The sequence below is a fragment of the Mugil cephalus genome, chromosome 11 (assembly GCF_022458985.1).
Source record: "Mugil cephalus isolate CIBA_MC_2020 chromosome 11, CIBA_Mcephalus_1.1, whole genome shotgun sequence".
Taxonomy (NCBI): domain Eukaryota; kingdom Metazoa; phylum Chordata; class Actinopteri; order Mugiliformes; family Mugilidae; genus Mugil; species Mugil cephalus.
Genome location: NC_061780.1, coordinates 22681214 through 22703592, shown reverse-complemented (window position 1 = coordinate 22703592; position 22379 = coordinate 22681214). Strand labels below are relative to the sequence as shown.

The 22379-nt window shown below is 41.4% G+C and overlaps 2 protein-coding genes across 3 annotated transcripts; one reads left to right on the top strand and one right to left on the bottom strand.

Annotated features, from left to right (window-relative positions):
* The first annotated feature begins 278 nt into the window (after positions 1-278).
* On the top strand, positions 279-13460 carry wdr26a (WD repeat domain 26a). 2 transcript variants are annotated; one of them, XM_047599862.1, is made up of 14 exons: positions 279-1126; positions 2423-2522; positions 2622-2678; positions 3963-4099; positions 4956-5053; positions 5242-5398; positions 6769-6907; positions 7008-7148; positions 8145-8264; positions 9330-9475; positions 9753-9831; positions 9927-10056; positions 10910-11127; positions 12421-13460. In XM_047599862.1, exons 1-14 carry the CDS (start codon positions 378-380, stop codon positions 12466-12468), a joined length of 2319 nt encoding a protein of 772 aa, XP_047455818.1. In that variant the 5' UTR covers positions 279-377; the 3' UTR covers positions 12469-13460. The 2 variants fall into 2 exon arrangements, with proteins under 2 accessions (XP_047455818.1, XP_047455819.1); XM_047599863.1 differs by having other exon boundaries at positions 288-1126; positions 10910-11104.
* Positions 13461-16534: 3074 nt separating this feature from the next.
* On the bottom strand, positions 16535-21776 carry cnih4 (cornichon family AMPA receptor auxiliary protein 4). The gene is made up of 5 exons (XM_047599444.1): positions 21673-21776; positions 20372-20440; positions 20130-20242; positions 19153-19293; positions 16535-19044 (listed from the first exon to the last, which is right to left on the bottom strand). Exons 1-5 carry the CDS (start codon positions 21739-21741, stop codon positions 19017-19019), a joined length of 420 nt encoding a protein of 139 aa, XP_047455400.1. The 5' UTR covers positions 21742-21776; the 3' UTR covers positions 16535-19016.
* Between the last annotated feature and the right edge of the window lie 603 nt (positions 21777-22379).

Genomic DNA, 22379 nt, shown 5'->3' with positions numbered 1-22379 from the left:
TTTATTCTCAGACTTCTAACCTTATTCTCTTTCTTTTTAGTATTATTATTATTATTATTATTATTGCACTGGCCCTAATCCTCTTCCAGACACTTGTATAGTATTCAGGTACTGCATATGAAATAACACAGAGCAACAATAATAACAGATACAATACAGGAACATACTTAAAACAACCTAGTAAAAAAAAGAAAGAAAATAAATAATAGAGGTAAGTAAATTAAAAGTTAAATAAATGTATAAGTAAGTAAATAAAATCACTCAATTCAAATTAAATGAAAACTCGCTTAGAACTCAAGTCAACATTAGGAAAGGCTCCCCAATAAAAGTATTATTATTATTATTATCATTAAATAATAACATTACAGGGCCCCCTAATGGTGACGCAGCACGCACGAAGGAGACGTGAAGGAATTTCCGCTGACGTCATCACGCACGGCTGCAGCTGTCTGAGACCAACAATAACAAGCTGTACTCAACAACTCCGATGCGGCTTTAACGGTGCCTACACCGCACAGAAAACCTCCCAGATCCACAAAAATGCGACCGTCGAAGTAGCTCTGGTCTCCCGCTTGTTTTTCGTCCTCCGTGTCGAAAAACCGGATTTATTTTGCCGTCGCGGCCGTATCGCTGCGAAACTAAACACGGAGACAGACTCGGCCGCAAGGGGGAAGAGGGCAGTCCGGGGCTGCATCTGGGTCAGCGGGCCCGTGGGTGGCTGTGCCGGTATTATCCCCCCGCAGTGTCCCGTTTCCCGTTGTCATTCGCCCGCACGCACCTGTACGCGCCGCGGTAACATGCAGGCTAACGGGGCAGGACAGGACCGGGATTCGGAAGTGTCCTGTCGGAACGGTGCGCAAAACGGCGAGACGTCCTCCGCCGGGGCAGCTCAGTCCAACGGGCTGTCAGTCATCAACAATGGCAACGCTGTCAGCAGCAGCAGCAGCAGCAGCAGCAACAACAACAACGGAGTGTCAGAGCAGTCCGTGTCAAACAACAACAACAACAGCAGCAGCTCCTCGTCGTCGGATGCCAACTCGGGCCTCAAGAAGAAGAAGCGTCTGTCTCAGTCTGAGGAGGATGTCATCCGGCTCATAGGACAACATCTACATGACCTAGGTCTCAAGTAAGTGGCGTCCGTCCAGCTGGCATCTGACGGTCGTGACAGTCCTCTCTCCGGTTTGGCCAGGGAGACATGTCCCCCCTCAAGGTCCAGGACTCGGTCGCAGTTGGATGCCCCGACTCAGTTGTGCACCCGTAACAGTAAAAAATGCATGTTGCATGAGTGTGTTATCCGCAGGCCTGACGGTGGGGGTCTGGCCTGTGTGTGCAGCATAACATGCAGTGTGTGTGTGTTGCATAAAAACCATATCAACAAACTCACCAGTGTGCGTGCGGCAGGGGTCACGCACAGTATTTAAACGGTAATTCAAATAAAGTTGTATTTAGCGATGGTGCAAATACTGAACTGTGAAGTGGCACAAAAACAGGATTAAGTAAGTAGAAAAAAAATAACCTGTTGAGTTGACAGCAGTGCAAAAAAAATAAATAAATAAAAAAATGTTCAGGCATAACATTATGACCACCTTCCTAATATTGTGTGTGCGTCCAAAACAGTTTTGACTCATCAGAGGATGGACATGGGCCTTCTGAGGGCGTCCTGAGGTGTCTGGTAACAGGGTGTTGTTAGTGCGGGGGGGTCATATGGGTTGAGGGGAGGGGCCTCTGTGGCCTTTTTTGAGTTCTCCCTTAAGTGTTTTTGCGTTTGTGCCTGTGTGTGAGGCTGCATCCTGCTGCCTTCAAGTGGTGTCACTGCTACAGGGGTCTGGTCTAGGTGGGTGCTACATGTCTAAGTAACAGCCACACGAATAAAAGTTTCAAAAGTTTCCCAGGAGAACATTGTCACAGAGAATTGTCACAATTTGGTCAATGTTACTTCTCCTCCTGTCCGTGGTCATAATGTTATGGCTGATTTGTGTATATATATATATATATATATAATAAGTAATAATGGAAAGCAGCAAATTTCCAGACTATACAGGCCAGGATGTTCAAGTGTACATGTACATTTCATTTTATGACCAGCAAATCCGGAATGAAGAGCAGATTAGCAGAGAGCGGTTGATGATTTAAAATATTTACAACTGAACCGATGCAGATTATGTAACAAGAACGTGTGTGTATCTAAATTTCAACACTACTACAAACCACAGCCAGAAAACCAGAACATTCATGAAGCTGTGACTGAGCGCCGGGCCGTTAAATCAGAAGGCATTCGTCTTCACCGGCGTTTATCAATTATTTCCCACGACAAAAGGGTTCCAGCGGCAGCTCGGGTGTTAAATAATGTCTTTTATTGATGCCACCCAGATGCACCGTTTCTGATGTGAATCCGTTTTTTATTTTTTTATTTTTTTAACAGTCAGACCGTGGACCTTCTGATGCAGGAGTCCGGCTGCAGACTGGAGCACCCCTCCGCCACCAAGTTCCGCAATCATGTCGTCGAAGGAGAGTGGGATAAGGTGGAGCCAGCGTCATGTGAAATGCACATCTGAACGTCTGGGAGGACAGCGTATGGATTTAGTAGTGAAACATGTTTTGTTTTCTGTGTCTTTACGCAGGCTGAGAGTGATTTAAACGAGCTGAAGGCATTGATGCATTCTCCCAGCGCGATAGTGGTGAGTGGGGAGCCCAGCGAAACCTCAGACCGCTAACAGCCTCTCAAGTATTTTGTTGTCTTGTTTTTAGATCATCATTAATACATAGCTCAGCGGCCACGGGCGACGTGCTTTGAATGTGGAGACGAGCAAAAGAGCGAGCAGCGAGGACTGAATGCAAAGGCTTCAGGAAACACTGAAACAACAACAGGAGCACGAAACTTAAATCGGGACATCTTCATGAAGAATAAAAAAAATATATACTGAGCAATCTAAGACAAAATCTTTCCAACAGTGTGAAGGTATCTCAGTATTAGAGTTAAGTGATAGGACACAAACGATGTGCGACAGACAGAGCAGAGGGATTAGTTGTTTGCACACATGTTTGGGATTGAGTCCACATGTTGATGAAGTACTGTGGAGCACCAAAGTGTAAGGAAACAATTAAATAAATAAAATAAAGCAATTAATCACAAGTAAACACATATAAGTGATTGTATCATGAAAGCCAGTCACTACTAGAGATCGACCAATATGGATCTTTTTTGGGCCGATACCAATGGCCGAAACGTGCTGCCGATTTTTCCAAGCTGATATTTGGATCTGATACTGATTTTTTCTCCCTCCATTTACATGATAAAAATGACACGATGATGACAAATGTTACTCAAACTAACCAAAAACATAAAGATGTATTGTGTTGTTGATTGACAACCTGCACTATTAGTTTGCCACAGAGAGAACAAAAACCGTCAGCTGGCAAACTCCTACTTAACAACAACAGTGAAAGTTAGGACTGTTGCTAATGACTGCACTGTGTTGGTGCTGAGTGATTAAGTAAATAGAGCTTTGTTTGGTAGCCGTTTAAAAATAAAATAGAAATAACCGTATGAGTACGAGCATTTTCCAGCTGCATGTACTCTGCTAGTGGGAGACGGGCAATGTATGGGCTGCATGGTCTGCAGCGCCTCCAGCAGCTGTGTATCGGCCGACACTGATACCAGTAAAAAGTAAAAAACGCAAATAACGACCTGGCCGGCGGATACATCTCTAGTCACTACGAGTGCTAATAACTTTAAATACTAAAAAAAGAAAATATTGTCACACATCAAATCGACCGCATTTTATACTTTGCGGCAAAAGCCTCACAAGTTGTTAGTGTCTCTCAAATAGCCTCGAGATGTGTTCCAGTCTTGTGACGCGAGGTTCAACACGCAGTCTGTGTCGAATTTTTAAATGTTTCACATTGCAACGGCCCGCAGATATCTCGTGATAAATTGAATTCCTGTTCACTCCCTTGTGCAGCGGATGAAGTTCCTGCTGCTGCAGCAGAAATACCTGGAGTATCTGGAGGACGGGAAGGTCCTGGAGGCTCTGCAGGTCCTCAGAGCCGAGCTCACTCCTCTCAAGTACAACACGGAGCGCATCCACGTCCTGAGCGGGTGAGTTCGTCGGTGGATGGGGAAACTCCCTCTGACTTGGAATTTTGATGTGGCTTCTCCAATCATCTTATTTTATCTAGTGAATTTAAAATTATGTCCAGCAAGTCCAGAATAAAGAGATGAAGAGCAGCGTTACAGGAGTTGATGGAACCATTGTACTTAAAATGCAATAAATGCAAAATGCAACAAACTTAACACAAATCACTCATTTGTAATATTTTTTTAAAAATTTTATTTGGCTTGTCTCTCTTTCAAATCAGTAAGTCTGGCTCCTGACTAATTCCCTCTCCATATGAGAGCATGGCCAGAGCATTCAGGCCTTCATGACCCACTGAATTTTGCAGGAATGTCTTGATTGCATACTTCCTGGCTGCATTATCTATCATAAGACTGTGCACTTCCCAGAACCCGTTCTAATTGCATTGCAGCTTCTTGCAGTTCCAAAAAACCTGCTTTGATATGAGAGTCCGTGAGGGTGATCTGGTCAATCTGCACCAAGGCTTAGGTTAGGACAGGAGGACTCCTTGACTTTACACTGAGTGGATGATTTTAAGAAGCACAAAATGTCACACAGACATCGAGACAAACACTGTGGCAGAATATGGAAGAAACTAAATCATTAGCTCCACCCTCGTTGGCCGTTTGTGGCCAGATTGACCCAAGGAACAAACCACTGGTGTGTTTGAGTTAAAAATGTTTGATTGTAGCTTAAGCTTTGACAGGGAATTTTGAACTAAATCTGTCCGTAAGGTCTCTAGTGATAAATGCCAAAATGCAGGGACTTTAAATCACATGTATATCGCTGTGATTCAATGTGAGCGTGTCTCCCTAAAACACGTCGTGGTGTATTTTGAAGGTACCTGATGTGCAGTCATGCAGAGGACCTGCGAGCCAAAGCTGACTGGGAAGGCAAAGGCATGGCATCCCGAACAAAGCTGCTGGATAAGCTCCAGAGTGAGTTGGAGAAATGTTATTCTACTGCACGTCATGGCCAAATACTAAATTTGACTAGTGAGAAATCCCCACGCGTAGTAAAACTGCATGACGTTTTGTTTTCCTGCTTAGATTACATGTAGATTTGGCTGCAGATTTTCTTGATGCTGCACATTATGTTAAAGAGTGTAACACGTGTACGTTCACAGCGTACCTGCCTCCATCGGTGATGCTGCCTCCCCGACGCCTGCAGAGCCTTCTGAAACAGGCTGTGGAGCTGCAGCGGGAGCGTTGCCTCTACCACAACACCAAGCTGGACAGTGGACTGGACTCCGTGTCTTTGCTGCTGGACCACACCTGCAGCAGGTAAGAGTCCACACAGACTGTAAGACGCCAGGGCTGGACCCAGGTAGATGATCAGGGATCCACATGATATCCAACCATGCAATAAATATTTAATCCTTGAAGCTGCAGTAGTGCAATCAGGACAATAAATATTCTACACAATTCTCATCTTTTTGACTCTATACACCACCACAGTGGATTTGAAATGAAACAAACAAGATGTGCTTTAACTAACACATCTTTAATTTGACGGCATTTACATTCAAATGCGGTGAACAGTGAAGGGATTACAACAGTTTGTAGATGTGCGTCCCACTTTTTAAGGAACCAGAAATAATGGGACAAATACCTGCTCAGCTGTTCCATGGCCAGATGTGTGTCATTCCCTCGTTATCCTATTTACAAGGAGCAGATAAAATGTCTAGACGTTCATTTCTACTGTTCTAGTTGGATATGGAATCCGTTGCTGTCAACTCTCAATATGAAATGACCCAGAAGGCCACGGAAAACAACTGAGGCGGATGACTGACGAATTCTTTCCCTGGTGAAGAAAAAAACCCTTCACAACAATCGGCCAGATCAAGAACACTCTCCAGGAGGTTTGTGTGTGTGTGTGTGACAAAGTCAACAATCAAGAGAAGACTTCACCAGACTGAATACAGAGGGTTCACCACAAGATGTAAACCACTGGTGAGCCTCAAAAACAAAAAGCCAAAGCCAAAAAGCTACATCTAAAAAAACAACGTCCTATGGACAGATGGGACCAGGATCAACTTGTACCAACGTGATGGGAAGAGAAGAGTATGGATAAGGAAAGGAACTGCTCATGATCCAAAACAAACCACCTGATCAGTGGATCACGTATGGCCTTGAGAATATGGTCTGACCTGATCTGACTGATTGATCTGACCGAGGATGCATTTAACTTGCTGAAGACAAAACTGAAGGGAAAAGGTCCCAAGAACAAGCAGGAACTGAAGACAGTTGCAGTAGAGGCCTGGCAGAGCATCATCAGGGATCGATGCATTCAAAGACTTCAGGCTGAAATTGACTACAAAGGATTTGCAACATATTAAAGTATTGAAAAGTGAAAGTTCGATTTAAGATTGTTAATTTGTCCCATTACTTTTGGTCCCTTAAAAAGTGGGAGGCACATATACAAACTGTTGTAATTCCTGTGCTGTTCACCTGATTTGGATGAAAAGCTGAAAGTCTGCAGTTAAAGCACAAATCCACTGTGGTGCTGCACGGAGCCAAAAAGATGAGAATTGTGTCGATGTTCCGACATTTATGGACCTGGCTGTAGATGCGAGTCACGTGAGATGCTTAGCAAACCAGTGTTTTATATGTAATATCTGTCCATCTGATATGTCTTTGTTCCTCAATCGTAGGAAACAGTTCCCCTGCTACACCCAACAGATTCTCACTGAACACTGCAACGAAGTCTGGTTCTGCAAGTTCTCCAATGACGGCACAAAACTGGCAACCGGGTCTAAGGATACCACGGTCATTGTGTGGCAAGTCGACATGGTAACCTGATACTTACTTATGCACTGTGTCCTAACAGCTCATGAGGCCTGAAACAACTGTGGATCTGTGATTTGTTTTTGTTTTTTCTTTCGGCCGACAGGAAACCCAGCAGCTGAAGTTGATGAAGACCCTGGAGGGTCACGCGTACGGCGTTTCCTACCTGGCGTGGAGCCCCGACGACGCATATCTGATAGCGTGCGGTCCAGACGACTGCTCCGAGCTGTGGCTGTGGAATGTACAGGTACAACGATGCATCCGTGGTCATCTGCTCCGTGGTCTCCATCCTGTCTGCATCAGTTTTGATCCACGGCATGGCTAGACTTATTATTATTTATGTAGAATCAGTTATTTTTCTCACACTTTCTTAGTGCAAGCTTTGAAAACTGATGAGGGTTTAATGAAAAACAGAGGAAATTTATGTTTTATGTAACGAATATAAGGACAGAATGAAATTAGAAATAGAATTTTACATTTGCTTTAATATTACCCAATGCCAGAAATAAAATGTGTTGTACACAACCTCTTCCATCCATCAGAGTCAATCAATTTTGATGCTTATTCGTTATTTTTTAAACTTTTCTTCTAGTTTTAGTGGAAAAATCATTGCATTTTTGCAATTTTTTAACTGTCACATTTAATCGAACTGCAACGCACAGCATTGATTAGCTGTTTTAATCAGGCTGTCTCGACACTGCACTCAGTTCTCTATATACTGTACTTTAGAGTCTTAATCCACCTGCATTTGCTGAAAAAGCAAATTATCTTTGGCTGAAGTTCATAAGTCAGTTTTACAACCATCAGTTATAAAGAGTCTCTTCACTGGTATAATTAATCCCTCGTTGGACATAAAGGTTTATGATTATTATGTTCTTGATTCTTGTGTGAACTCCCGCAATAAATTAGAATATTGATTTATTACAAGAGAGCACACACCAGCGAATTTCTGGGATTTGTTTAAAAAAAATAAAAAAATAAAAATGATGATTGTTATTAGACTGAAAACAACCTCCTCCATGAAAACAGGTCGACGAGGAAAAATCAAACAATGAGCTAAATGAGTTGGTGATGAGTAAATCTAATCTCGGAGGGATCGTAACTACACTTTCACTCCTTTCACATTAAATATTTATTAGTGAAGCCGGCGTGATTTGCCTCTGCCAAATAAAACGTCTTGTCGAATGTTTTCTTTATTTGATGGTTGCACACTCTCCTCTCTCCTCTGCGCTCTGCTGTGTAGACGGGGGAGTTACGGACTAAGATGAGTCAGTCTCATGAGGATAGCCTGACCAGCGTGGCCTGGAATCCAGATGGCAAACGCTTCGTCACCGGTGGGCAGAGAGGCCAGTTCTACCAGTGTGTGAGTATCTTTTGTAGGTGCACACAGTGTCTATTTACATCATGCTCGTTTATTTGGTAAAAAATAAATAAATAAAATGAATAAAAACACACTCAACAAAGGGATTATTTGGATTATTTAACTTATTTGCCAGTTCTCATTTTGAAAGATTAATTCTTTCACTTTGTAAGTTTCATTTGTGTTAACATATAGGTCTTCAACAAGGACATTTTTTTATGTATATATGTTTTTAGTTTTCCCAAAACAAATTGGAATTTCTTAAACACACATTAACACAGTCCCTACTTACATCAGTTTTGGGGTCCTTGGTCGTTGAAGATGGTAAAAATTAATCCCATCTTAATCAGAATGTTTACTGCTTTTTCTCTGTTTCTTCTGTGAAATCTCATTAAAGACGTGCACAATAGTATATGATAGTGGTAGTATATAGTATATTTGTACTGTATATAGTATATAGTACTGTAGTATATATAGTATATGAGTTTATGAATGAGTTGGCAAAGCAGTTAATAGAATACAATATTAGTTTGTTGCAACTTACACTTTGCAGGGTCTTTGGAAGCTGGTGCTTGAGATACCTTTTATTTAATAACTGTAGATTCTTTTGTTTGTTTTCTTACTATTCAGAGACTGTTAGGGGTATTGGCAAGGACCTCACAATACGATACATTATTGCGATATCATGATATTGCGATATATTGCAATATATGTATATATGTTGTATACATGTACATCAGATGACAGCGATAATTCATTGGATAAATTGAGTCAAAAAATTATATTAATCCAAATGATCCATTTCCAGTTTATTGCACTTGTAAAGTAAAATAAGGAAGTCGTTCGTGATTGGTCTAAAAGATGATTTTTTTTTTTAATCAATATTAAGACATTCAAAATCCATATTGTATCGGAAGAAAAAATATTACGATATATTGCCATATTAATATTTTTCCCCACCCCTAGAGAATAATGCTGTATGTAACTGTAACATATACATGTATCTGCTGTTTTGCACTGTCTGCACTGTCTGCATCTCCATCTGTTTTGTTCTCATGTAACTACCAGGACTTGGATGGAAACCTGCTGGACTCGTGGGAAGGTGTCCGGGTGCAGTGCCTGTGGTGTCTGAATGACGGCCGGACCGTCCTTGCATCCGACACCCACCAACGCATCAGGGGATACAACTTTGAGGACCTGACAGATAGAAACATGTAAGTCATATGCCTGTGCTAGCCTCTAAATTTATTCTCTGCAACAAAATGAGACGTTAAAAAATCCCTCCGCTGTTACACCAGATGAAAACCATAGTATGAAAACCACCTTTTATTCTAACCCCCAGGTTAAAAACTACAGCTACAAGGATTTTGCTTTTATTCTCTTTGCTTTTATACTCTTTGTATTTGGAGAAAGCAGTATTTTAAAATTTTAGGTAGCTATTTGTCCGTCTGTCTTAAAACAATGTTTGCTTTCCGTGTGGATCGTCTCTAGAGTCCAGGAGGACCATCCCATCATGTCTTTCACTGTTTCCAAAAACGGAAGGTTAGCTCTGCTCAATGTCGCTACTCAGGTGAGCAGCTTGTTGCCTCCTAACGTTCAGTGCACGTTGAGTGGACTCTGTTTAATTTTTAAGAGTGTCTCAAGGTAAATGCTGTCCACTTTCAGGGAGTGCACCTGTGGGACTTGCAGGACCGAGTGCTGGTGAGGAAGTACCAAGGGGTGACCCAGGGCTTCTACACCATCCATTCCTGCTTCGGAGGACACAACGAGGACTTCATCACTAGCGGCAGTGAAGGTGAGACGTCGAGATGTTTTCCACATGCTCCTCAAGCAAGTGCAAAATAAAGTTCAACAAGTCAACATCATACGAGCATAAAACATAGACTATAGGAAAAATGGACGACACGTCTCCGCTTCCTCCCATTGGCCACGATGATGCCAAGAGTTTGGAGCTAGAGTCTGTGCAGTATTGTCTGCGAGCGGTTATCGATGACCTGCCCGTACTTCTGCTAGACTCACTCAAATTTGCATTTAGTTGATAGCTGTTACATTACACATAAAGCATGCGCCAATTATTCATTCAGATTTTGTAAATTAAAACTACTGATTGCCGACTTTTTTCCTAGTTAACTGGTTAATAACATTACTTTGACGTAGAACAAACAGTTATTTTCATGTTTCTACTCCATGTTCTACTCTTGTGGGCTTAACAGGGCCGCTTCCCAGGGGAAGTTGTCAGTAGCAACTGTCAGTAATCATGATGTCACATCCTGTTTTTATAGCATCACCTAAATGAAATGAAACTTGACCTGAGAAAAGGACAGTTGGACATTACTCTGCGTTATGTTAACCTAAAACGACAGAATTGAGTGTATTGTAGCGTTTATTTTGGTCCCACCCACTAACATGGAGGAGGCGGAGCTTATGACCTATACTGCAGCCAGACACCAGGGGGAGCTCTACTTGCTTTCGCTTCACTTCTGAGGAGCTGTCTGTTGCAAAAACAACAATTCTGCAGCAGACAGAATTATAGCCCGTCAAATATTAAACATGAATTGTACACGGATGTTTTATGTGTACCTTTGGTGGAGCTGTACTAAGATCCAAAAAACTGACAGCTGCTAATGAAGCATCCTGTTCCCTGTCAGACCACAAAGTTTACATCTGGCACCGCCGCAGCGAGCTGCCCATCGCAGAGCTGACTGGTCACACCCGCACTGTCAACTGCGTGAGCTGGAATCCCGTCCTGCCAGGACTGCTGGCCAGCGCCTCAGACGACGGGACCGTCCGTATCTGGGGACCCGCCCCATTCCTGGATGTGCAGGATGCGGAAGGGCCCAACGGTATGAGCATGAAAGCATGTGCAGTAAGTGTAATCTGCTTAGAAAGGTGGTGCTCGCCGTTTGCGCGTGAAAATTAGGCTACACTTTGATCTCCCTCTGTTGAGGAATGGACTGCGCCATGGCGAGGTTATATTTGAGAAGAAAGAAATAACTTTGTCTTTTAGTAAGAAATGTGAACAGGCCCTGCTCATCCTCACCAGATGTAGAGCAGGCCTGTCAAATATTAGGCCCGAGGGCCAAAACAAGCCCGCCAGAGGGTCTAATCGGGCCCGTAGCATTAATTAAGAACGCAACACTCAAAATTAACCAGCAGATGGCAGCAAAGTGCCATTTTTAAAACGTAAAAGTTAAAAAGTTAATAAAATGTTTTGTGAAAGGATAGTTCTTTAAATGTAAACATTTCATAACGTGCTTCTGTGCACTAAAACAAAGGTATAAGTTTGGAGTTATTTCTAGGTTATTCTGCTATTACGTCACTGGTCCAACCTGCATGAATCAAAGTGGTGGTGCTGTTGCTGCTGTAGAGTCGGGTCTCTTCAACATTTTTCAGGCCAAACTGATAGAAAGATTAAGTAGGGACCCTCTACGTACTGTATGTGTTCTATATTAAACTCGGCCTAGTGCTATTTATAAATATACATTATTATTATTATATCATTTTGCATTCAGTATTAAGCTATTTATCCCTTTATTAAAATACATTGGATTCATGTTAATGTATATTTAAAGAAATATTAAAAAAATATATATAAAAAATGTCTAATCAACCAAAGATTTTGCAACCCCCCTGTTCAAGACCTCCATGCTGTAGAGGATTTGCCTTTTTACCACGTTTTCCTCAGACTGATGCTCTGAGTAGATCTTGTACATTAACCTTTCTAAAAACACACAATCTTCTTCATTTATATCTGTCTCATGTCAGTTTTCAGCTCCATCTTACCTTTTTTAACCCTTAACGGGGCGAGGAACTATATTTGGTAACTTGCATGCACATTTTTAAAAACCTCTCAGTGAGGTTTTAGAAGCGAATCAGACAATCAGAAAAGATCAAGGCGATATTCTCAGGTCAAATGTGGTCAGCCAAGTCCACCTGTGCATGAACTGCTTTATCAGGTACCATGAAGAAGGCACAAAGATAAATCAGCACCTCTCTAACGTGGTTTTATCTGAAGCTGAATAAGGATTTATAGCGGGGGACGTTGCCTCGTACACTGGTCAAAGTGCAGCTCATTGACTCTTATTGACTCCTGTGGTGACTCTGGAGGGTTTGGTTTGAGCCTTCAGGAGGATTAACTGCGTGTTTCCTCTCCCGTCAGAATGTTGCAGCATGGACAGCTGATGATCCGTCGCTGCCTTCGAGCTGACGAGCACTGAGACTCTGCAGACACTCCCGACGGGCGGAGCTGGAGCGGGCGACTCTGTGGTGACTGGACAGCTGGAGGTGTGGGCTGCGGTGTCACGACACTAAGACGTCAGACTCGGTACCTTAACTGAGAGCTGGTGCGGCGCGAAAAAAAAGCCTCGCTCCAGGACGTCCACTATCCGAACCCACCCCTTCACCTCCCCGTCCCGTCCTCGTGTCTGGACCTCTTCCCCGGCATCTTGCTGGGGGCCGTCCTCTTGTTGTTATTTATTGAAAACCACATTAATTATTCATGAGTATTTTCACTGACTAGCACAAGGCTGTGACATGGTGCAGCACATGGTGGAGGTGTTCTTGTTTGTTTTGTTTTTTTTTTTTGTTGCTCACGTGAAGAAGCTTCAACTCTTTCTGAACTTTTTAAGAGACTTTATCTGCTGCAACATGTGATGGATGTGACACCCACTTGAAGAAAAATCTTTTCACTCTATGTTACTTTGTCTTTTTTAAATGCAGGATACCCTGAATATAGAGTATTCCCCCTTTAAGCTATCCTGCTTGTATCCACAGAGAGGTTCATATTTGAGTAGCATGCTGCATATGATTGCGCAGGACAACGGCTGGTTGGTTAAGTCACGTTTTTTTTGTGTGTGTGTTTTTTGTTTTTGTTTTTTTTCACCCCGGCTGTACGTCCTGATATATCTGCTAAGGCGTGTTGAGTGGTTTGATGCCTTCTGAGAGCACACAGCAAGCTGACGTACGCAGACGGTGTTCAGTTTAAAGGATTATCCGTCAACTTTTATCTTTCATATATAGATTACGGAGTGTAGTTTTCCCTCGTGCTCTCAGATTTTTTCTTTTTAACTTCCTGTTGTGTCTTTACTCTTGATTCTTTGCTTTTCATTTCTGATTTTATTGCAGCTTGTTGCATCTCTACCTTCACCCAAAACAGCAGCCCTAATAAATTATCTTTTTGATTTTGGTTTAGCCGTTAAATGTTTTTAAGTTTCATTTATTATTGTTTTTTTATTATTATTATTATTATTAATTTTATTACAAGCGGAGTTGTAACATTTAAAGACACCCAAGATTTTATACTGTGTCCTGTCGAATCCCCCAGAATCGAAGATCTATGTACTGTGTTACAAGGTAAAATCCAACAAAATACTTGAATGTTTTCCAAAATTTACAGGAGATCTTAAAGAAAATGTTAAAAAAGCTCAGCTATTACTGAACACAGCTGGCAACTGTAGTGTAATGTACAGAAAGTAATAGTGGGACTATTTTCAGTGGCGGATGAAGCCACGTTAGAGTCTCTTAGGACAGAGTTTACGTATATACACTGGGGCTCAGTGGAACAGAAGAATCTGATATATCTTTATTTAAAAAAACACACAACACTTGTAGGATCCAGTCATTTTTATTTTTCAGCAAATTAAATCTTATACAAAATAAAAAAATAATATAAATGAAAATGGATTGCCAGCATTATCTTTATTTAGAGAGAGCGAGAGTATGGAAGAGGACTAGAGCCACTAAAAAAATAATGTAAGAAGAAATAATTGTTTTTTTTATGTTCTGATTTAATCTTTTATTCTGAGAAAAAAAATCAAAATTCTGACTTTAATCTCAGAATTCTGAGAAAAAAGTCAAATTTCTGAGAAAAAAAAGTCAAATTTCTGAGAAAAAAATGAATTCTGAGAAAAAAGTCAAATTTCTGAGAAAAAAGGTCAAATTTCTGAGAAAAAAAATGAAGTCTGAGAATAAAGTCAGAACAAAACAAAAAAAAATTGCTCTAACTACAACTTTTTATTTATTTTTTTCCAGTGGCCCTAATCCTTTTCCGTAAGAGAAGAGCCGAGGGGACACATTAACTAAGTAATTGAGTGTCTTTAACAATCGGCCTGTGTGTGTGTGTGTGTGTGTGTGCGTGCGTGTGTCGGCTTTGTACACAAGTGTAACATAATGTCGTTATGGATTTCTACAAAAAATGTCTTCTTTCAAAGAGTCAAAAGAACAATCTTGCCTGTTCTGAGTAATATGTGCTGAATATTTGTATGTTATAGCATGTGTTATGAGGATGTTAATAGATGGCAGACGGGGTGACGTGTGCTTTCCAGGGTTCCCACGTCTGTTTTTATTTATTTTTTTATCATTATTATTATTATCAGAGTCTAAAAGTAGTAGTAGTCGTAATCTCTCACTCAAAATAATATAAAGAGGATTTTTTATAAACGGCTAACACAAAATTGCATTATATTTGCATAATGATTCGTTTATTGGAACTCCAGTTGTTTCCGGTCTTGGGACGGTGGCTGCAGGACCGTGGGAACCCTGTTTTCTATATCTGCCAACACACCAGTGCAGCCATCGAACCTTTTCCATCACAGAGCACAAAACACACGAGTGGTGTACTACAATAGATGTCTCTCTCACACTCTGGTCACTGACAGATGTGGTGTTCTAGTTCCTGCTTCTACGAAACCCCTTTAGTTTGTTCACTCTTGAGTACTCTTCTTCTCTCCGTGAGAAGCCGAAGTAGGAACTTTTTTTTTTTGTTTCTTTTTCTCGTTTGTTTGTTTGCTGGCAGTTTCCGGAAAAAACGACAGGATTTTACATTTTTAAATGTGTTATATTATATTTAAAAGAAAAAAACAAAAGTGATTGTGCCGTTTAGCTGTAGGGGAGTTGTTATGTGTGCATAGTTTAAATAAAGCATTCAGGGTTTTAAAAATGGAATTCACTTTGAAATGGGTTTCACGTGTTTGAGTGGTGTCGTGTGAATTAATGTTTGTTGGTGAAAAATCCTCAGACTCACTGATGATGGACCAGTATCACGATGCTGCTTCTCTTTTGTGCAGCGTCTAATTACTAGAATGAAAACTTAAGTTGTCAGGGATGACTGAACAGACCTAGAGGATATAGTATAAAAACATACCATTGGTCTAATATATCACTATAAACCAATTAGCCACAACATTATGACCACCGACAATACAGTGTTCTGTTGGGAAACTTTTGGACCTGGTATTCATTCATGAGATACAGCACCCACTTAGACCAGACCAGCTGACACAGACACACAAACATAAACAGTTTAGGAATAACTCAAAAAAAAGAGCAAGAGAGAGAGAGAAAGGTAGCATCCTCCTTGCTTTAAGCCTTAGTGTCATGCCATGTCACGTCAACAGCTTGTAGTGTGTATATGGGAGTGTGTGTGTGTATGTATGCGTGCACGTGTATGTGTGCACACAGGGTGGGTGGGGCTTCTTGATTTTATTTCTTGTTGTAATGTTTCATGTTTCTTATTAGTGTGGAGCACTTTGGGTTGCTTTTTTTTTTTTTTTGTAGGAAAAGTACTATATAAATAAATTTTGATTTGATTTGATCGAGGCCCCTCCCCTCAACCCACTAATAACATTAGTGGGGGATCTTTGGGTCCATCAGAAGTTCTGATGAGTCACAAATGTTTTGGAGGCACGAAGGAGACCTCCACAATATATTAGGGAGGTGGTCATAATGATATGCCTGATCGGGAGATGAATCCTCCTCCTTTTGGTGGAAACAAATGTGAATCCCAGGAGCTGAAAATTAGTGAAGGAAATGTCAATGCTGGTCAGAAACCAGTTGTTCGGGGCTCTTAACTCTTACAAGGAGTATTTAAGCACCTCTTTGTAGTTATTTTGATTAGATCTACTAAAGCGCTGACAGACATCGCTCTAAGTGATTTGCCGCGGTTTAAAAACGAAAAGTCTTGTGTTCAGGTTTTCGTATTTTAAGAAAAACTCTTTTATTGACAAGTTACAAGTTAATTTACTCGGAAAAAGCCTCTGACGAATCCACGCGTCACTTCAGTGGAAGAGAGCATTTGAGGACACGTGACTTTTTGTACGTAAGGGGGCGTGGCGACTGCCGAGTTACGTCCTCGTTTTAAAACTAGGCGTGTTGCTATGACAACAGTCAAGCCAGCAGAAGCCAAGTCGAGTCCAGATAAATCGATGGTGTGCGGCTAATGTTCACTAATAAACTTTCCATTTCTTTGGCCATTAGTCATTCGGAGGCAGAGACAGTTAAGTTTTTTTACATTTTTATTTATGAAAAGCCCCGTCATCTCCCCTTCCCCTACACACACATCCCTCTTCAGTAAAATAAACATTGCAACACTGCATTTTCATCCAGACATGAACTTATTTACTAGCAGTCTTCCCGGCTCACCTCCTCCAAAAAAAAACAAACAACAACATATGTGATAGGTTTGCCTTTCATTACACAGAGCTGAATGCACTGTACAGTCATCACTCTCCTGTGCCCTACTTAACTTTCGACCCGGGAATGTCACACTTCGCTAAACGGTAAAAGGTAAAACTCTGTAAACGTGTCAGTGCTTGACGCTTGAGGTTCAACCCAAACCGTCACTCATATGGTAAGAATTCAACATCTTCTGCTTTAGGTACAGTATCGCTGCTCGCAAGAAATAGGAGACAAAACATTTATTTAAACAGCATGCTGCTCTCTGAGGAGGCGACCATCCAGCACAGCGCAAATGTCTCGCGTAGTGTGAGGTGCGGGCGCATCACGTTTAGTGAGATTTCTGATAAATATGCATGCATACACCGATCAGGCATAACATTATGACCACCTGCATCCCACAGATAGTTTGTCAGTTTGGGATCTAGTGAATATGGAGGTCAGGTCAACACCTAATGATGCTTTTTGTGTTGTTTTTGTGTGTGTGTGTGTGTCTGCTGCTGCCTTCAAGGAGTGTCATTGCTGTGGAGTAGTGGTGTCTGGTCTGGTCTAGGTGGGTGGTACATGTCTAAGTAACATCCACATTAATGAATAGCGGGTGCAAAAAGTTACACTGAATTGTCACAAGATGGTTAACGCTCATTACTTCAGTGGTCGTAATGTTGTGGCTGATCAGGCGTACAGTGATGACAGTGTGACTGTATTTGGTGTCCGCGGAGGCCGAGCTATGCTGGATGATCAGTAGTCATGTGGTGTGTGAAGCCGGAAGCCTGGCAGGTTCCTGTAAGTATGCAGAAAAAGTCTCACAACAGGATTAGTTTTCTATCGACTGACGATCGCTTGGCATGTCCAAAAAAAAAAAAAAAAAACAAAAGAAAAAAATCACGGTCACTGCTACATTTCCACATTTCATTTGGAATTCAGCCAAATATGCGCGCTTTGGATGTGACATCTGCATCAAAAGGTCACAGAAATGATTCTATTTTAGGGGGAAACAGAAAAAAACAACAAGTTTGGCTGGTTCAAACTGATTCATTTGTGGTGAACAGACGTGACGTCTCTGAATGCACGAGAAACTTAAAGAAAGCCACTCCTGCTGGGGCAACTAAGAACAAATGGCGGCTACAAATGCGGACAGGACTGGTTTTACATGAGTCATCTTGTGTCAACAGTCCAGGCTGCTGCTGCTGCTGCTGCTGGTAGTACTGGTAGTACTGGTGGTGGTGGTGGTGGTGGCTTCACTCTGCTGGGAATATTTTTTTTGTGACACACTGACTCCGACGGAGCATTGTTTAAATACACGCCACATTCCTGAGAAGTCAAAAACGCTCGGAAGGAAGCAAACAAACGGGGAGCGAGGTGTTCTCGCGTTCTACTCGCATGAGATGATCCATCTCTTTACAGACGGATCAAAAGTTCCCGGAGAGACGCTGGCGCTGCACTTCACCTGAAATGACTCCTCACAACAAACAAAGACCAGATCCAGAGATCAGAAACCGACACACCGGCTAAGCTAGTGTCTCTTTAATCGATACAGTACGTTAACATGACTCGTTCGTCAGCGCGTGTGGAGATGATGCCTACTGTAGGGAATGTTTTAAGCACCGTGTTAAATCCAAGTCATAATGAAATAAGGCTGGTGGTGAGGACCTCCTGTGCTCATAAGGGATCCTCCCCATGTTTATAGTCATGCACTAAACAAAGGGGGTGATTGAGTATAGCTTCGGGCTTTCACTAGCTTCTCTTGCTCCAGTGACTTTGGTGCAAAAACTACAAATAAGTCAGTTACAGAGTCTTGGAAATCTCTCCTAATCCTGAGACCAAAAGAATCTTTGCATTTCCTTTAAGTTAGAAAGTTGTCAGTCATAAAAATACAGTGGTAAATTACAGGATGGTGCTGGTGGCGCTTTTTTTCCTAGTTCGCCTTTGGTGGTAAAATGTTAATAATTTAGACAGAAAACTTCCTCAATATTTCTTGTGGTTTCTCATCAGCTGAATAACTGCTGGGTTGATGTTGTGATCACACGACAATAGGAGTTGAAAAAAAAATAAAAATGGTTTCTGGAGGAGTTTTGTTTTTGCACAAAATGTCATGAATGGAAGTGTAAGCTGGTTAAATATTAACCATAGAACTGTGTCAAAGTCAAAACTGGGGGAATCTTAAATCACAAATAACAGTGTAATAGTAAACTCTGCTGTTCTGAGAGGCTTTGTGCATACAGTACAGGGGCCATAGCTGAGGGGGAAGAGAGCAAACCCTAGTTTGGAATTGGCAGCTGGACTTTCGAGAGCTCGCTGCAGGCTTCAGTCATTAATCAGAGCCAGGATCATGCTGGAAAAAGAACAAAAAAAAAACAAAGAACAAGAGCAGGAAACAAGTATGTTAATGCACAATTAACAGCATACAAACAGCCATTCATTAAAACGTGTCTGTACTCACCTGTACAAGTAAATGAAGAAGCAGAGCAGGTGGTAGCCCAGTTTGATCATGGCCTCTTTCATGTGGGACTTGAGCTGACCTCGGTTGTGGATCTCGGTCGGGTCAAACACGCCCATGTTTCCCATCGGGACCTTCACGTACCTGCAGAGGTGAGAGGCACGAGTAGAGAGTGAAGCACAGGAGCCTCAACACAGCATGAGATCACCATCAGATGATTCCAGTGTAATGTAATCTATGCATCTATGTATCTATGTAATCTTCAGTAGACATTCCATTAAAAATGATCAGATCAGAATCAGGCTCCAGCCAAACCTGATCCTTTGTATTTATTTATTTTTAGGATGTCCGTCATCAACCAAAGCCGCTTCTCTGTTATAATGGGCGGTTGCCTAAAAGTCTAATCAGAACCAGAAAAGCAACCAAAAGCACGTAACTAAACACGTCTGCTGTGTGAAACGTAACTCTGGAAAATGAGATGAGTCACTATATTGTGCAATGTGAATGTTTAGTAGTTAGGTAGTAGGATGTCATTACTATACTATACATACTACCATCTCAAGTGAACACCAGAACAAAAATAGAAAGGAATAGTCCAAGTCCACTCAGCTAAAGGCTACACAGACACAACAACAAATGCTAAACACTGCATTTAAGCGAATCGATAAGTTACGTCAGCCCATTTCTGAGCCGATGTCTCATCGCTTTATTAACAGCCCTACTTTTTGAACTTTGCACAGTGCACTCGTGACCTAGGAGAACGCAAGAAAGATAAGAAAAGCCCGTATAATATAATCTCCAGGGGAGGACATTTTGTTTAGCTAAGATCGGGCGGACTCTGTTCTAATCAGAATATAAATCTGGCAACGCTCTGTTTACAGTTCATCGTATAGTAAGTTTAAACCGACACAGAGAAGCTAGTACCCATGCAAGCAACTGGATAGTCCTAAAACCCTAAAAGCTGTGTTTTGTGCACGTACCTATAAATGTCCCAGACTGCAACAGGGATGTTCAGGAGGAAGATGAACCAGTGCATGGACACCAACATCAGCATAGTGGAGAGACACTGGCCAACCATCTCTGGAATGACCCACTGGACACAGCATGATATAAAGCATGTATAAATAAAACAACCTCAGATAACAAAATAAACATTGGCAAACAAACACAAAAACAAATCTGCGAAATCAATGTCTGTAAAATAAGAATAATCCAGACTTACCTTGTTGAGCTTGGAGCAACATGCTCTAGCATTAATGTAGTCACATTCTAGATCCGACAAGGTGATAATCTGAGCTTTACGTCAAGGATCTTCAGCGTTGAACAATGAAAAGAATATTTTACATCTTCTAAACATCTTCCAAACACACTAATGTTGTTTTATTGCACTCAAGATCTCCTTACATGAGAATCATGTGGAGTGGAATCAGGAAGAGTGTCTTTCTTACTACTCGTGCATTGTGCGTAGCTGTGTGCCACCTCCATCCATCTACTTCTACGTCTCTGGCCTGAAGCGTCATACTATTCGTCTGTGGAATGACCTGAATGCATCATTCTCCAACCTGCGTATGATGCCTCTTGTATTAAATCGATATAGCAGCTAACCCACCTGTGACAGAACTACCACTGACAGTTTTAGGCTCCAATATTTTTGTTTATATCCACCTTGAATCTCTCATGTGACCTCAGCATCAGCTACATCTAGCAGTTTCCACACGTATGCTTTCGCTTAGATGTACGTTTATCTTGTTCCTCCTCTCTCTTTGGCTGGAGTACACGAGTCTAAAGGTTCTGCTCAAGGTTTCTTCCTGTTAAAAGGAGTATTTCTTGTCTGTCAGTGTGAGTTTCAGGCTCTGGGTTGTGCGAAGCGTCTTGAGACAATCTGGACTGTTATTGACGCAACACTGAATTTAACAGACGAAGGTCAGAAAGCAGGACTTCTGCTTTCTTGCCATTGTGGGTTCAATGTAAGACATACACGAAGTACAAAAAATAAGGAAAATCGGAGGCTGAAAATTACTTTCAAAATAACAAAACGCATTACTTACTTATAACTTCATTAGCACGGTCCATATGAGCACAGACAAATATTGTATAGTCATTCAGAGGGTTGGCTTCACTAATGAGGAACAGAAACATAATGGTCTGGGGCCCAGATCTAGAAATGAAGCGTTAATAAAAGACCCAAGGCTTTAAGACTTGATTAAATGCAAAATACTTGAGCTACACTGCGAAATATGCTCGTATTTCAGGCATTTTAAGGCCTTTAAATTGTGTCTTGACACAATCTGGATTGATTATTGACACAAAACTGAATTTAACAGATGTAGTTCATTATATCTGTGCAACTGCGATTCCAACCTTATCATACCGATACAAACGGGCTCCTCCTGACTGATGTTTGTAGCAGGGTGGCTAACAGGGTAGCGACGAAACTTTTGAAATATAATTCGGTGAGCCAGCCGAAATCTCGGAGAATAAGCTCGACATTCGACAAAATAAAACACAAACGAAAAAGGATACGAAGTACACCGACAGGAAAATCAGGGCACAGCAGTCCACAAGCGACAGGATGAAGACTGCCGCCTCCATTTTTCTTGTTCCGTCAGAGATTGAAGTTCATTTCCGGTGAGTTGTGACGACACCGGAGACCGCGGGGGGTTTTGTTTAGTAGCGCCACCTGCAGGACTGGAGAGGAACTACAGCGGCCGCATTTGCATTTTTTGGAAAATGATATTCGCTTTACAATTTTTGTCCCCATAATTCAGCCTTATGGATCAATTGAGTAATTACACTGAATCGAAAATCAGTCTTCCAGAATGATTGGTTTGATAAAGACATTATATATGTAACGGATTTATAAGACGATAATGGGGTCATTTCAAGTCACACTGACTCAACAAAAATATATATGTTAAAGGGAATATAAAAACGTTTGTATACTGATTCTGTTGCCCTTGATTTATTTGATTAAAATATTTTAATCTACAATAATTTACTGATAGGACAATGTAATCTGATTGCTAGTACATGTAATATCAGAATCAGAATCAGAATTTTTTTTATTTATCCCCGAAGGGCAATTAGGAGGGCGAAGAGTGGTACATACAATAAGAGCAAGAGAATAAGATAACAAAAGAATAATATTGTAGTTAAAGTGTCAAAGTAGTATTGCACAAGAGGTAGTATTGCACAAGAGGACATGTGATATTGCACTTGAGTGTAACACA

Excerpts from the sequence above, each read along its gene's own strand:
- wdr26a (XM_047599862.1), top strand. The coding sequence starts at position 378 with ATGGTGACGCAGCACGCACGAAGGAGACGTGAAGGAATTTCCGCTGAC. Across the intron at positions 5,054-5,241 it reads GCTGCTGGATAAGCTCCAGA|CGTACCTGCCTCCATCGGTG; the intron begins GTGAGTTGGAGA and ends GTACGTTCACAG. Across the intron at positions 9,476-9,752 it reads GACCTGACAGATAGAAACAT|AGTCCAGGAGGACCATCCCA; the intron begins GTAAGTCATATG and ends GATCGTCTCTAG.
- cnih4 (XM_047599444.1), bottom strand. The coding sequence starts at position 21,741 with ATGGAGGCGGCAGTCTTCATCCTGTCGCTTGTGGACTGCTGTGCCCTG. Across the intron at positions 20,243-20,371 it reads GTTGCTCCAAGCTCAACAAG|TGGGTCATTCCAGAGATGGT; the intron begins GTAAGTCTGGAT and ends TGCTGTGTCCAG. Across the intron at positions 19,045-19,152 it reads TTCTTCATTTACTTGTACAG|CATGATCCTGGCTCTGATTA; the intron begins GTGAGTACAGAC and ends TTCTTTTTCCAG.